The 17,016-nt window shown below is 35.8% G+C and overlaps 1 protein-coding gene across 1 annotated transcript in view; it reads left to right on the top strand.

The window, feature by feature from the left end:
• The window catches only part of CCSER1 (coiled-coil serine rich protein 1), a 975,365-nt gene extending 959,303 nt beyond the window's left edge, over window positions 1–16,062 (top strand). Inside the window, exon 10 of the mRNA XM_040237849.1 lies at window positions 15,608–16,062. Within this exon, the coding sequence (XP_040093783.1) occupies window positions 15,608–15,724 (117 nt within the window). The 3' untranslated portion in view covers window positions 15,725–16,062. The remainder of the gene's footprint in view (window positions 1–15,607) is intronic.
• The last annotated feature ends 954 nt before the right edge of the window (window positions 16,063–17,016 follow it).

Raw genomic sequence — 17,016 nt, 5'->3', positions numbered from 1 at the left:
TGAGAGAGTAAGAAGAGGCTAGAAACATTTTAAAAAGCAGATGTAAATAGGTAATTATCTTTAGTGATATCTAGAGAATCAGAGCAAATACTGGCATTATGTTTACCATAACCCTTCACTATATGTAATCTTGAGAAATCATATTCTCTGTCTGTAGCCTTCAGTTTCTTCACAAATAAAATCAAGGATTAAATAATTCCTTAAGCTGTTTTTAAATGGTAACATTCTATAAATCTTTATATAAAATCATGTATCTATAAAATATTTTAATGTAAGTACCAAAAGAAGTACATCTTTTCTACATAGCATAGACCTGGCATATAAGAGCAGTATTTGTTGAGTGAATAAATAAGCCAGAAAATAAAAGTGAGAGGTCAACGGGTTGGGTAAATGGCTATCAGCCGAAGGAAAGCGTATGTTAACAGGACAGTGTTGCATTAAGACTTTGTCTCTCCCTTCCTCTTTAAGGTAAACCGTCCTTGGTGATGGCAGGGCAAGGCGGGTAAGAAGGGATACCCTAGGATGCTTCAAAGTCTTACAGGTTTTCACATTCCTGATTGGAAAAGCTGAAAACTGGTTTGAAGTCCTTAAGACAAAAAAAAAAAAAAAAAGTACCATTTCTGACCAGTTCTCTGTCATTCAAATAACTCCAGACCATCCCTGATCAGATAGCCATTTTATGAGGAACAGTGCCTGACATTTCCTTGGCTACACTTTCAAGTTGAATAAATTAGAGAACAATATCATTAGAGTTAATACACAGTATTTAATTTCAAAATTCATCTCTCCAACTGGTACATCGTGGCTAACCCTTGCCAAATGTAGCCATAGCATTTGTTTAATTAGCTTCTTCTTACTATAACAAATCACTGGGCTAGCTTGAATGGAAATCTGATTTATTTAAAACATCACCTGATTTTCAGAAAATGTTATGTTATCATCAGATTGGGAGGATAATTATATACTCTAAATAGTTGTAACATTGTCTTCCTAATGTTTATAGATTTCCAAGCCAGATCCAGTGTCCAGAAATGCACGATGAAAATGCAGTTAGATTAGAGTAGATACTATAGGGAAATGGAAATTGTCATTTTATTTTCAGGTTGGTCTTTGGATTTGGGAGGACATTAAATTACACTATGGAACATTGATCTGTCAAGTGAAAATTTAAGTTGTGGTGCATTTTCTGATGTGCAGTCTAAGACTAAATATTTATTTTTCTGGTCTGTTTTGCTGTTCCTAGAAATTAATAATGACAGAAATAAATACACTTCATATAGTAACATCTCCAGCAGTGTATGTTGACACAATCTGATTTATTTGTTTAATATTGAGACTTCAGTAGAGTTGCTCAGACAATACAGAGTTCAAAAGCATTATGGATATTATATTTAAAAGTGGAAACTAAATGGATATGTTATGCCAATTTGCAAGGTAATAATTATTAAAAATATAAAATACCTACAGCAAAGTTTAAATAATACACTCATACTGACACTGGTTACTTCTTTAATATTTTGAAGAGCTCTTAGAATAGTAGAAGGAGATTTTTAAAGAAAACTGGTGATACATTAGTTTTATGTAGGCAGAGGCCACAACTATTGATAAAATTCTTGAATTGAAATTGATTAAACAAAGAGCTCAAATATTAAAACTGAGAGGTTTAAAGCTTAATTTTTTTAAAGAAAATAAAATTTAAGTGTTTTAGAGTTTAAAAAGATATGAGTATGTAGCATAATTTTCTAATTTTCATGAAAAAGAAATGTGATCTCAGAGGTCCAAATAATTTCTCAAGATCAGTGAGAAAAAGGAACAAGCAAGTTTATTCAGTTATTTTTTTTCTAAATCAATTTGAATTGCAAGTATTAGCATCTATATAATAATATCTATAGCATTTTATTTATTTAAAATGTTTTATGTTGGTTCATGGTTGATTAAGAATGTTGTATTAGTTTCAGGTGTACAGCAAAGTGATTCAGTTATACATATACATGTATCTATTCTTTTTCTAATTCTTTTCACATTTACTTTATTACAGAATGTTGAACAGCATTCCCCATGTTATCCAACAGGTCCTTGTTGGTTATCTAATATTTTAAATATAACAATGACAAAAAGATAACCCTATAAACCATCAGTCCCCAACCTCTTTATCCCTAGGAACCATGTTAATGGAAGACAATTTTTCCATGGACTGGCAGTGACAGGGGACGGTTTGGGGATGATTCAAGCACATTACACTTATTATGCCCTTTATTTTTATGATCATACATCAATTCCAACTCAGATCATCAGGCATTAGATCCTGGAGATTGGGGACCCCTGCTATAAACCTATGAGGGTTTTTCTCTAGTTACTGAGAGTAGAGGTACCGGTTACTCTCTAGCTGAGGTACATGGGTTCTCATGGCAGTAGCTGCTCTTGTTTCAGAGCACGGGCTCTAGAGCATGCAGGCTCAGTAGTTGTAGCTCTCAGGCTCTAGAGTACGGGACCAATAGTTGTGACACATGCACTTAGTTTTTCCATGGCGTTTGCGATTTTCCCTGACCGGGGATTGAATCTGTGTCTCTTGCATTAGCCACTGAGCCACAAGGGAAGCCCTGAGCAGATTCTTTTAACTATATGGGTTAATGATTTTCATTATAAGAATGATGGTCCTTTCAAACCCTCAATTCAGTGTATTCAAGGCTCCCTAAAGTTCTCCAGCTAAAATGCCTGAAATTACCGAAAATAATTTGTGTGTATGAGTAAACAAATGCGTTAGCACCAGATTTGGGGGAGAGGGAATGGGCTTGTTATTCTAGAATGTTCCTTGTAAGAAATGGCATAACTAAAGAGTGTGAAAGGCAAATAAGAATAAGAAAAACTTTTCATTAATAAGATGATAACTATAGAATATACAGAATATAAACATGTCTGTACCTGAAATCTCAAACTCTCCTAAAAGACTGAGTTGAAGAAAAGTTGTTATGACTTGCATGAATGGTTAAAAAAATAGCCTTTGTATGACTACTAGAGAATAAAAGGATGATGAATTATTTGTTTTCAAATTATTTTAATAGCTAAAATATATTTTCCTTATGTGGTCAAAACATGCATACAAGTGTTCATGTGCCTAGAAACCTTGGCAATTAGGGGTCTTAAAGTGTTTCCAGAACATTTGTTTGCTTAGCTAAGGCAAACAAATGAAAAAGCTAATACAACACCTTCCTCTTAAAATGCATGCAAGCCATAGTACTCAAATTAGTAGACTTAAAAGGCAAGTAATAAGAGCACAACTAATTTTCTTGCTTTTGAAATACAAAAAATTCATATGGATGTTCTATTACTAATTAACTCCTAACTTCTTGTTTGACTTTACAAAAAAAATGTTTAAGGTATATAGCAAAGTGTTTCATTATATATATATTATGAATATATAATATATAATATACATATATTCCGGAGAAGGCAATGGCACCCCACTCCAGTGTGGTGCCATTTCCACTCTTGCCTGGATAATCCCATGGGTGGAGGAGCCTGTAGGCTGCAGTCCATGGGGTCGAGAAGTCGGACATGACTGAGTGACTTCACTTTCACTTTTCACTTTCATGCATTGGAGAAAGAAATGGCAACCCACTCCAGTGTTCTTGCCTGGAGAATCCCAGGGACGGGGGAGCCTGGTGGGCTACTGTCTATGGGCTACAGAGTCACACACGACTGAAGTGACTTAGCATACATATATTCATTGTTTTTCTGATTCTCATTTTTTCTTTAAGATAAGTTTATTTGTAAATTGCTCTGTGAGTCATCAATACTATTAAGATGCCTTTCTTGTTGAGATTTCTCTTCTTGATGCTCTCTGTATTTTATATTAAAAAATGCTTGCTCCTTGGAAGAAAAGCTATTATAAACCTAGACAGTGTATTAAAAAGCAGGGACATTACTTTGCCACCAAGGCTCCATATAGTCAAAGCTGTGGTTTTTTCCAGTAGTCATATATGGATTTGAGAGTTGGACCATAAAGAAGGCTGAGCTCCAAAGAATTGATGCTTTTGAACTGTGATTTTGGAGAAGACTCTTAAGAATCCTTTGGACCACAAGGAGATTCAACCAGTCTATCCTAAAGGAAATAGTCCTGAATATTTATTGGAAGGACTGATGATGAAGCTGAGACTCCAATATTTTGGCCACCTGATGCAAAGAGCTAACTCATTGGAAAAGACCCTGGTGCTGGGAAAAATTGAAGGCAGGTGAAGAGGATGAGAGGATGAGATGGTTGATGGCATCACTGACTCAATGGACATGAGTCTGTGCAAGCTCTGGGAGATGGTGACAGACAGGGAAGCCTGGCATGCTGCAGTCCATGGAGTCACAAAGAGTTGGACACAGCTGAGCGACTGAACAACAACAAATTTTGTATCACCATGGCCCAGAATATCTTTCTGAGACAGTGAATCCAATTTGAGTTTTAATGACAGTGACAGAAATTAAAAAGGCATCAAAGACCCAGTCTCTTTAATGTATATAGGTTATAACAGAATATTGAGTATAGTTCTGTGTGCTATATACAGTAGGTTCTTGGTTATCTGTGTTATGTATAGTACAAGCTCCTAGTTTATCCCTTTCCCCATTGTTTCCATTTTGTAACCATTGGTTTGTTTTCTAAATCTGTGAGTCTGTTTATATTTTGTAAATAAGTTCATTTGTATTATTTTAAAAAATTAGATTCCACATTTTAGTGATACCATAATATTTGGTCTTCTTTGTCAGACTTACTTCACATACTATGATAATCTATGTCCATCCATATTGCTGCAAATGGCATAATTTCATTCTTTTTTATTACTCAGTAATATTCCATTGTACATATGTACCATACCTTCTTTATCTGTTCCTCTGTTGATAGATATTTAGGTTGCTTCCATGTCCTGGCTATTGTAAATAATGTTGCAATTAACACTAGGGAGCTTGTTTTTTCAGAAGCAAGTGAAGTGAAGTGAAGTCACTCAGTTGTGTACGACTCTTTGCGACCCTGTGGACCTTAGCCCACCAGGCTCCTCCATCCATGGGATTCTCCAGGCAAGAATACTGGAGTAGGTTGCCATTTTCTTCTCCAGAGGAATCTTCCCAACCCAGGGATCGAACCCTGGTCTCCTGCATTGCAGGCAGGCGCTTTAATCTCTGAGCCACCAGGAAACATATAAATTTATCCTATCACTTCAGTGAAGCCGGAAACACTGAGGTAATATACAGAGGCTGCTGGCCAGAGAACTGCAACCTCAGCAAGAAGAGGGCACCGTGGAGAGGTGCACCCATCAAGTCGACTGAGACCCCAACTCTGGGTCATAAGTGAACAGTGAGCATTTTGCAGAGTCCCTTTTGTGATCTAATTCATAAACTTCTTCAGGTCAGTTCAGTTCAGTCGCTCAGTCGTGTCCAACTCTTTGCGACCCCATGAATCGCAGCACGCCAGGCCTCCCTGTCCATCAGCAACTCCTGGAGTTCAGTCAGATTCACGTCCATCGAGTCAGTGATGTCATCCAGCCATCTCATCCTCGGTCATCCCCTTCTCCTCCTGCCCCCAATCCCTCCCAGCATCAGAGTCTTTTCCAATGAGTCAACTCTTTGCATGAGGTGGCCAAAGTACTGGAGTTTCAGCTTTAGCATCATTCCTTCCAAAGAAATCCCAGGGCTGATCTCCTTCAGAATGGACTGGTTGGATCTCCTTGCAGTCCAAGGGACTCTCAAGAGTCTTCTCCAACACCACAGTTCAAAAGTATCAATTCTTTGGCACTCTGCCTTCTTCACAGTCCAACTCTCACATGCATACATGACCATTGGAAAAACCGTAGCCTTGACTAGACGGATCTTAGTCAGCAAAGTAATGTCTCTGCTTTTGAATATGCTATCTAGGTTGGTCATAACTTTTCTTCCAAGGAGTAAGCGTCTTTTAATTTCATGGCTGCAGTCACCATCTGCAGTGATTTTGGAGCCCCCAAAAATAAAGTCTGACACTGTTTCCACTGGTTCTCCATCTATTTCCCATGGAGTGATGGGACCGGATGCCATGATCTTCGTTTTCTGAATGTTGAGCTTTAAGCTTCTTACTTAAAGGAAACTTTAAAGAATTGAGATGAGATGTTGAGATTTCTGTTAATAATAGTGGCTCTGATGAACAAAAAGTCATCTTAATGCAGATTACAAAGAAGTGTTGTGACACAGGAAAGTGCATGAATAGAATATGAACCGGTCAAGCAGATTAATGAAACAGTTAAATAGAAGCATTTCCAGCTTCTCTTGAATTTTCATCAAGAGATCCTGCTTAAGAAGTAATTAACAGTGTCAGTATCAAAAACCCATTTCTTATCATTTAGAATTCATTGATGCTTATGAACTGTCGTGTTGGAGAAGACTCAAAGTCCCTTGGACTGCAAGGAGATCCAATCAGTCAATCCTAAAGGAAATCAGTCCTGAATATTCATTGGAAGGACTGATGCTAAAGCTGAAATGTCAATACTTTGACCATCTGATGCGAAGAACTGACTCATTGGAAAAGACCCTGAAGGTGGGACAAATTGAAGGCAGGAGGAGAAGGGGTCTACAGAGGATGAGATGGTTGGATGGCATCACCGATTCGATGGGCATAAGCTCCAGAAGTTGGTGATGGACAGGGAACCCTGGTGTGCTGCAGTCCATGGTGTCGCAAAGAGTCGGACATGACTGAGCAACTGAACTGAGCTGAGAATTCATTGTATATAATCATATGTAACTTTACCATTTTATAAATTGGCATTGTTCTCAATTCATAGTCTAGACTCAGTCTTTCTGAACTAAACTTCAATTTTCTAAGAATTATGATAAAGCTGAATAATTACTCTAGATATAGATAGAATCCAGTAATCCACACTATTTATTTTAATTGAACTTGGTTTGTATTTCCAGACTTGCATATGTTAGTTTAGTTTTCATCCTGAAATAATCATTGTCATCTTGGTAGAAAAGGGAATATTATGAATTATGCTTCAAGAGATATTCTGAAATCAACAATATTTCCTAAAATTCTTATAAAGCCAATTTGTTACTGATTATTGCTTAGATATTTAATTGAAAACCTAACAGCACACTTGCTTTAGTGTTGTCAAAAGATTTAGTGTGATCAGAAAATGCTGAAAATTTAAAAATTATAAATGAATTTTTAGATTTTTTGTTGATTTACCTTTAATAGGGATGTCAACATTTTATCTGATAGATCACTAAAGCTAGCAGACTTCATACAATTTACAAATATAAATTAATATAGAACAGATTAGGTAAAGCTTTAGATACATGAATAAATTGAAAAATACATGTCCATTTATTCAACAAATATTTAAATATTTTAGCACTCACGGTTTTCTAGGCACTGTTTAAACAATTGGAATAATCTAGAAAACACAGCAACAAAGATCTGATGCTTGCCTTTGTAGCACTTAAATACAGATTGGAAAGATTGGTAATATACAATAGTAATAGATGTATTCAGTATATTAAGAGATTCAAGTGTCCCTTGCAGTGAAGTAGGGAGTCAGTAGAATAAAATATTGAATAAGGGGATAAAGTAGACCTCTCTGAGAAGGTAAGATGTAAGCATACACCTAGAAGCTGTGGGTTTGGTTGTGCAGGCATCTAGGTGAAGAGAGTTCCCCCTGGGATGAGCACCTGGTTCAGAAATCTATGTTAAAACAATGCTTGGCATGAACAAGGACTACACTGAAAACACAGATTCTGTATATGGGTGATATGAATGGATTTAGAAAGAGATGGGCTCAGGCATTATAGAAATACAAATAGATTGATAGACAAACATGTTCTATCTATTGGTCCTCTCTCGTGAACTACTTTAGGAAGTTCTCTCTTTTTATATTCCATTGTAAGAATATAAAACACAGCTTACTAAACAGACTACTATTTCAGTTAGCTTAGCCTAATCAAGGGATAGATTTTCAAATATTTAGCAGTGCTGCATTCTACTCATTAGGAGTCCTGTCTATATCTGTTAAATTTTGCAGTTAGACTGATGTTACCACCATGAGGGTTTCTAAAACATTACATTTTTCATTGGCAATATTAGAGATTACTTATCTTCTGAACCTGTGTCTTTAATTTTCCATTTAAGAATTAGAATAAACATAGAGGTTGTAAGAAATAATATTACATGAAATCTTAATAGAAATTCTATGTTGTTGTCTCATATCAGAAATGAAAAGACACCTTCATCACAAATGATAAACCAACTGTGAACATCAGAAATGCTGGAAATATTCTAGTTTTAGGGCAAATTTCATTGTGTATAAACTCATGGAATATGAGGACCCAAATCCCTGGAGCAGAAGAAGTTTAACTTAAGCAGTATACCAAAATGAGAACTTGTAGAAAACTAGAGGTATGGAAGTACTATATTTGTATAATATTTTAGATAGCCTAAAGCAATGATAATCACAGACAAGCTCTATCCAATGTTATTTATGCCCACATAGTTGAATTAATTTTCTTTTAATCTTTGTCTGCCCCAGGAAATATTTCAATTGAATTTTACATTTCTTTCCAAGAAATCAGGAACTCTGGAGTCCAATCTCATTTACTTTAACTTTTTTTCTCACAGTTATTTCCAAATCCTAAATGAATTCAAAGCCAAAAATTTATCTTGCATTTACTTCTTAAATATGTAAAAATGACATGATATATGTGAACTTAACATAATTCTGTGTTTGGGTGTACTCATCTATTTATTAAACATATATTGGTCTATCATATTAGACATTCATCTCAATACATGTAAGACATAAAATAATAGTTACTTTTGGAGGCACTATGTATAGTGGTTGCAAAAGGAGCTCTAAGTCAAATACTCTGGGCTCAATAATTAACTCCACCTCCTTCTCACTGTGTCTCCTTAGGTAAGTTAATTAACCTCTCTGCTTCAATGGCCCTGTGCCAAAAATGGGAATTAATAGTGGTTCTTAGGAAAGAAAGTAATTGTGAGGCACAAAAAATGTCATGTAAAGTGCTCAGCATTATGCCTGTCGTCTAGTAAAAATTCAACAAATATATACTATTTTTAATATATGGACATTTTAAAGTATACTGTGATGTAATTACAATATTACTTTTAATATATGGAATGATTTTCCATTTTTAAAATGACAGAGGAATGGGACAAAGTCACAAAAGCAATGACATATCTTGGTTTTTGAGAAGGAAAATAAAGAGCAATGCAAAGTTTCCAGTGAATGAATTACAGATATCTTGATACAGAGTTTCAAAGGTGACTAACATGACTAATTTCAAAAAGAAAAAAAGAAAAACAGTTTGATAGTTTTTTACACTTGAATGTTTTCTTTTCTTTTTTGTCTTTGGATAGATTTTAGTTCAAATCTGAATGAACTCCATAGAACTTTCAAACAGCTGAATACAAATCTCTCTATGACATAAATGTTTCAATATAATATAAGAAAAAGTTTTCCCAATATAATGGCCTAAAAAAGTTATAAGAGACCACAAAGAATATTTAAACTATGTTCATTAACTTTAAAGGAAGACTGGAAACTATATGTAAGGGTGAATTCTTGGAGTTTTTAAGTAGAGTCACCAGCCTTGGGAAAGTTTCTGAATTTCTAAGTTTATTCTGTAAACCTATGATGAGTCACATATCTCAGTACAATCACTTACAAAATGAATCTTAAATATGACTAAGGTTAGAAAGCCATATTTACAACTAAGGGCTTTTTTTTTTAATCAACAATATAACTGAAACGACACTGAATTTAAAGTGTGTGCAGCAATCTGATAAAGGAAAATTCAGATATCCAAATTAAGAAAACCAGGATTTAGGAACCAAATAAGTTTGAGAGTATTTTTATCAAACTGCATTCAAACTCACTGAAGAAGAAGTAAAGTCTCTCAGTCGTGTTCGACTCTTTTTGACTCCCTGGACTGTAGCCCACCAGGCTCCTCTGTCCATGGAATTTTCCAGGCAAGAGTCCTGGAGTGGGTTGCCATTTCCTTCTCCAGGGGATCTTCCTGACCCATGTCAACCTAGGTCTCCCACATTGCAGGCAGACGCTTTACTGTCTAGGCCAACAGGGTCAAACTCATTGGGATTTCTTAATTTCTTGAATAGTTTATCTATGTCACTAAGAAGCCATACTAGAAAGATGCATAGTAAGAACCTGTAAGAGAACCAGACTGTCTGTCTTAAAATTAAAACACAGCACAGATAGTAGATTTTAGAGCTCTACAGTGGCCATCCAGTACAACTCTCTATATCTTTCCACCCCCACATCATTTTCTTGATAGATAAACTGATGGCTCAGTTGGTATAGAATCTCCTGCATTGCAGGTGGGGAACATCCCTGGAGAAAGAAATGACAACCCACTTCAGTATTCTTGACTGGAGAAGCCCATGGACAGAAGAGACTGGAGGCCTACAGTCCACAGGGTCAAAGGAGTTGGACACAACTTAGCGACTAAACAACCACCAAACTAAAAGAGTTCAACATTGTCTTCATCTTCCAAAAGTGTGTTTTCTTCTCCAAAATGGTACTACTATTTAAGAAGAAATGCAGTGGTAAGAAACAGGAAGGCTGGAAATTCAGGTATTGATACGTGGAAGAACTGCCCAAACAGAACTACAGAGTTTTTAAATTTTGTAGTTGAGGAGACAGCTATCTGAGTTTGGAGAGAACAGGTGCTAGAATTTGTAGGTCTGATTACTAGAAAGGAGGAAAATACACAGAGAAGAGCTCTAGAAATCTACATATGTGTTACTCTGAGAACTTTATTTGATAAACAACCTTCACATATGTCAAGTGAAATTTGACAAGGCTAGGCAAAGAATAACTGCTAGAAAAGAGTGATTACAAGAGAACTTTAAATAGAATTCCCAACATTTTCTTAGGTCTGGAATCTTTTGAATTTCTATTAGAGTAGTGAATTTTCTTTGAATACATGGAATATTCAGGACAGAGCACAGAAGGGTCGAGCTTTGGTAATAAAGATAAATAACTCTAAAGACAACTTCAGACTTAGCCTAAAGATGTCATTAAAATAAGTTTTGTAGTTAGTTGGACCCACAAATAACTTAATCATTTGCAGAAACATTCCTAACTCCTCCTAAGAGAATAAACAAATCCAACACTAAGCAGAGTAAGATCTCAGTATCTGAGAACCAATAAAAGCATTATTGGACATAAGGAAAAATAGGAAAATGTGACTAATAACTGGGAAATAATTGCCAATACAATAGACATGGAAATGACATGATAGAATTAACTGACACATTCAAAACACTGTTACAAATATAAGTATATCAAGGAGTTAAAGAAAAGCGTGATAATTTACATTCTTCAAAAGAAAAGTACAATATCTGGGTATTTTGCTCAAATTGATCTTATATTTAGACTGTTATATGAGTGTAATAATGATAACAATTATAACGAAAGGACCAGATAGCAGTTACTATTTTGGAATATGCTGTTCCTCCTGGCTCTTTGCTAAGTGCTATACACATATTGCCTAACATAATCTTTATAGCAACAACATAATAATTATTACATTTATTATTTTTTTCAAGTATAAAGAAGAGGTTGAGAAGTATTGTGTAATTCATTAGAGAGAACACAAAAGAAGATACCAAAGCAAAGATTTAAGCACATGTCTGTCTGAATTCAAAAGTACATCATAACATTGTTTCCCATATCCTAAAAGTTATGAGCATGAATTTCATTTTAGAATTTATTTTTAGCCTATACTGCCAGGTTTAAGAAATGTTCTAAGGTTCTGTTTTATAGTTTTTATTTCATATGAAATTTCAGTTCATTTCAGTCACTCAGTCATGTCCGACTCTTTGCGACCCCATGGACTGCAGCACACCAGGTTTCCCTGTCCATCACCAACTCCCAGAGGTTACTCAGCTCATGTCCATTGAGTCGGTGATGCCATCCAACCATCTCATCCTCTATTGTCTCCTTCTCCTCCCACCTTCAATCTTTCCCAGCATCAGAGTCTTTTCCAGTGAGTCAATTCTTTGCATCAGGTGGCCAAAGTATTGGAGTTTCAGCTTGAGCATCAGTCCTTCCAATGAATATTCAGGACTGATTTCCTTTAGGGTGGATTGGTAGGATCTCCTTGAAGTCTGAGGAATTCTCAAGCATCTTCTCCAACACCACAGTTCAAAAGCATCAGTTCTTTGGTGTTCAGCTTTCTTTATAGTCCAATGCTCACATCCATACATGATTACTGGGAAAACCATAGTTTTGAATAGATGGACCTTTGTTGGCAGAGTAATGTCTCTGCTTTAATATGCTGCCTAGGTTGGTCATAACTTTTCTTCCAAGGAGCAAGCATCTTTTAATTTCATGGCTTCATTTACCATCTGCAGTGATTTTGCAGCCCAAAAAACAGAGTCTGTCACTGTTTCCACTGTTTCCTATCTATTTACCTTGAAGTGATGGGACCAGATGCCATGATTTTAGTATTCTGAATGTTGAGTTTTAAGCTAACTTTTTCACTGTCCTCTTTCACTTTCATCAAGAGGCTCTTTAGTTCTTCTTTGCTTTCTGCCATAAGGCTGGTGTCATCTGCATATCTGAGGTTACTGATATTTCTCCCGGCAATCTTGATTCCATCTTGTGCTTCATCAAGCCTAGCGTTTCTCATGATGTACTCTGTATTTATATTAAATAAGCAGGGTAACAATATACAGCCTTGATGTACTCCTTTCCATATTTGGAACCAGTCTGTTGTTCCATGTCCAGTTCTAACTGTTGCTTCTTGACCTGCATACAGACTTCTCAGGAAGCAGGGAAGATGGTCTGGTATTCCCATCTCTTTCAGAATTTTCCACAGTTTGTTGTGATCCACACAGTCAAAGGCTTTGGCATAGTCAATAAAAGCTATTCAAAGTGGATCCTGCAAATGCAGATAATTTTCTGCACTCAGAAATCAGTCTGTCATCTATTTATAAGAATAACTTTGTCAGGTTGATTCCAGAACCTTTACTAGAATCGTTAGCGTAATAGTTATATTTTTTTAAACAAAGTGGAGTTATTTAATATTTTTGTTCATATCTTTATCAAACAATTCAAGAAATGTTTAATATATAAGATAATTTAAAAACCGCTTGAAAGTGTGTTAGACATTAACACATTAACATTAACTCTGGTTTCTCATCAGATCTTATAAATCTTTTACTTTTTAAACATAAATGCTGTCACCAAATTTAAAAAAATACATAAAAACATCCTTATACAATAAAAATGCAGCTTGGAGACAACAAAAACAGTAACAATCTTTTCTTAAATTCTAAAATAAAAAGTTAGAAATATAATAGTTAAGTCTAGTATATTTTTCTTATGGTCAATTTTCTTTCAAATGTATAGTGATAATGCAGACTATATACTTAAAGTTATATGTTATTCAGATTTTCATCAGAAATAGAAAAATACCTTAAGTCAAAATTATTCATAATAATGTGAAAAATTGTTAAGATTTCTGAAGCTCTGTTACATAATTTAGAGGCAAGTTTAAAAATTTATCATACAGGTAAATCCCAATATTTACTTGTATTCCTTCTATTTTTCTTCTGGTAGTGTTTCTAACAAAAAGAGAAAGTAAGCAGTAGGTTTACACTAAATTGTGAGACTACATAGGTTTTCATATATGTCTATCTTTGATAATTTAAAACTATATCCCCAGTTTTTAAACAGTGCTATCAAAATAAGCATTTACCTAAAGAGCAGTCTGTGTTAGTTGCTCAGTGGTGTCCAGCTTTGCAACCCCATGGACTGGGATCCTCTGTCCATGGGATTCTCAAGGCAAGAATACTGGAGTGGGTTGCCATTTCCTTCTCCAGGGGATCTTCCCACCCCAGGGATCAAACCTGGGTCTCCTGCATTGCAGGTGAATCCTTTACCATCTGAGCCACCAGGGAAACCCTGAAGAAGTCTAAGAAGTCTAAGACTTCACAATTTGGTCCACTTTTCAGCCTATTTGCCTATTGCTCCTCTTATGCACAACTCACAGTATATGCCAACTAAACCATTCGCCTTTCATAGACCTCTTAGTGCAGTGGTTTTCAAACTCTTAAAATGCATGTGAGTCACCTGGAAAATTTGTTAAAATATATTTACCTGCTCGGCTGGTCTTGGGTGGAGTCATCATTAGAAATGAATGTGCTACAAATCCAGACACCAGACGGTGAGTAGCCAGGTTTTTAGAGTGCTGCATGCTGTTCTGCTTTTCCTCTTCAGCCTCTAACACTGTTTGGATGTGATTCTCCTCTGTGGTCCTTTATGTATTTGCTGATTCATTGACTGAATTGTCTCTTTCATCCTATGCTAAGAGAGAGTATTTTATACCTGGCATCATTATCCTGAAGTTTTATCTTCATTGTTGTGTGTGTAGTCACACAAAACAAGTATGATCTCCTAAACTTTGAGGACTATTTATTACTGATAATCCTAGTATCTAGCAGGGTGTCTGACCCATAGTACATACCAAATAGATATGTATTATAAAATAATTTATGGGACTGATTGAGAGAGAGAGAGATAGCATAGAAGAAAAAGGAAGGAAGGTAAAAAGAAAGAATTAGGTACTATGATACCATATGTTACTGCAATTTTCATATAGTTCCTTCCATATACAAAACTACTACAATAAGGAAAATAACAGTAAGTGAAGCTTTTATTGCATTTGTTGTTGTTTTGAAAAGTTGTTCAGTCGTGTCCGACTCTTTGAAACCCCATGGACTGTAGCCCGTCAGGCTCCTCTGTCCATGGGATTCTCCAGGCAAGAGTACTGGAGTGGGTTGCCATGCCCTCCTCCAGGGGATCTTCCTGACCCAATAACTCAGGTTTCCTGCATTGCAAGCATATTCTTTATTGTCTGAGCCACCGTGGAAGCCCTTTATTGGGTTTAGGGGAGGGAGCAATTTGTTCCATTCTCTCACTTTCTAAATAGCAGTATTTCTAGGGAGGTTAGACAGATGGACAGACTGACTCTAGTGCCACAAGCATATTTTGCAATAGGCATGCGAAGAAAGAGAGAGTCTTCTCCCATTTAATTATTCTTAGTATTTATTGGGGATTTAAAGTGAATCCCTCCTCTTTTAATGTAAAAAGCAGTTATGATAATAGAAGATGAGAAATTTTTTCAGGAGATAAAATTCTGAATATTTCCTAGATGATCATCCGTGCTGCAAACGAAGCGAATGCTTTTTATCAACCTTAACTCAGACCTGGGCTCCAGGATGTACCAAGTGCAGAGCAATAGAATAAAAGCTTACCATCATAGCAAATCCTTTTAGATTGTAATTTCACTGAGGGATGGACAGTCATTACTAAAGAAAAAAATGCTTTCTATTTTATTTTTACTTAATGTCTTGGGATTTAGCAAGAAGTGCATTGATACCACATTTGAAGACTTACTCAGTTATAGACATTATCATATGTATGAAATATTAATCTGCCTTCAGATCTTCTTTGTTAAATGAATTGTTTCACTTCAAAATTTCCCCCTGGTACTAGTACTTCTTCTTTGCCATCAGTAATGTATGTATGTTTTTTTTTTTTTTTTTCTCTTTCAGGGTTTGAACTTGAAAAGATTCGAGTCAGTACAAGGAGGGAGAGAGGTAAGAAAATCAAAGGGAGAGGGATGGAGAAGAAGAGAAAAGGGTTTCAGTGTTGCCGCAATGGGTGGGTGATGTTGACTGATGCTGACGATGTTAAGGGTGATGTGGATGTGTTGAAAGGGATTTTGATAACACCTCATTACTCCGGCCAAGACACATGTTACACATGTTTATGTAAATGAGTTATTATTCGTACTTGCTCCTCTGAAACTGAAGAAAATATCCTGTCTCCAGTGAGGTAAGTGTGTTGTTTCTGTTAAAGTGGATTTTTAAAGCCGTAGGGCCCTCTAGACAGGGCAGAAAAACCTTTCTGAGTGAAGATTTGATGCAATATTTCAAGTGATTTACCGAAAGATAAGCATAATTCTAACAATGAAAACATTTTATGGCATGTGTGATTCTTCACTCTGGTGTCCCAGGGTTTTGGCGTGTGCTGCTAGGTGGGTGTGCATTGTTCCAGTGATTCTAAAATTTCCTTTAATTAGTGTCTATTCTAGATACTTTATACAGAAGGGACATTTTTAGTAGTATCAAACAGAATATCATATTATTTACATGATGTATATTCTTATCTAATTTTAATTAGATAAAATCATTTTCAGTCTAAATGTGTAAATGCTCTACTTTTCTCTGTGACTCAGATTGCTGGGTGTAATGAGATGGTGGGATATTTAATTCAGTAAATCAATATTTTCTTGTTACTCAAAAGGTAACTTCATTTTTGGTGATATTTACAGAATAATTTGGGTCAAAAGTGAAGACACTTAGTCTATATAATGAGAAAATAATGTAACCTTCTTCCCCATCTGTGGTTTTTCTTTCTGTAAAAACATATTTCTTCTGTAAATGCATGGTGTTTGCCCCTCTTTCTTTGCTCTTCTAGTTTCCAGTTGTGTGTTTTTAGTATTTGGCATTTTAGTTCCTAGTTAACTGTCATGTAGGGCCTCTTTCCATTTATTTGCTATTTCTATCCAGAAGAATCTGTTCCTTTAGAGGGATGCACAACAGTAGGATCACATTGGCAAAAGAGCTGGGGAAGGTGAAATATAGTTAAATCTCTAGAGATATTTTGTATTGTAGGAGAGTAGGTAAAATAGACACGATCATCAGTAAAAGCATGTACTGTATAAGGAAGATCTCAGAGCCATTTACAGGTTTGTGAGGGTAACTGCTGTCTGTCAGTTGGAACTAAAGTGGATCTAGTTAGAGAAAGAACTCAACTCATAATGTTCTAAGTGAAAGTTCATACCTATGCAGGACAGTGTGATTATTTCTGCTCATTCGGTGTGTTTGAGGACATACAGTTTCAGCTCCTCACCACTGTATCCTAGTCCAAGAGCAATTGTGTGTCTAAAGAGGGGAAA

The sequence above is a fragment of the Oryx dammah genome, unplaced genomic scaffold (assembly GCF_014754425.2).
Source record: "Oryx dammah isolate SB20612 unplaced genomic scaffold, SCBI_Odam_1.1 HiC_scaffold_3, whole genome shotgun sequence".
NCBI classification, from domain to species: Eukaryota; Metazoa; Chordata; class Mammalia; order Artiodactyla; family Bovidae; genus Oryx; species Oryx dammah.
The sequence above is the reverse complement of the archived record's forward strand: the minus strand, read 5'-3'. Positions and strand labels throughout refer to the sequence as shown.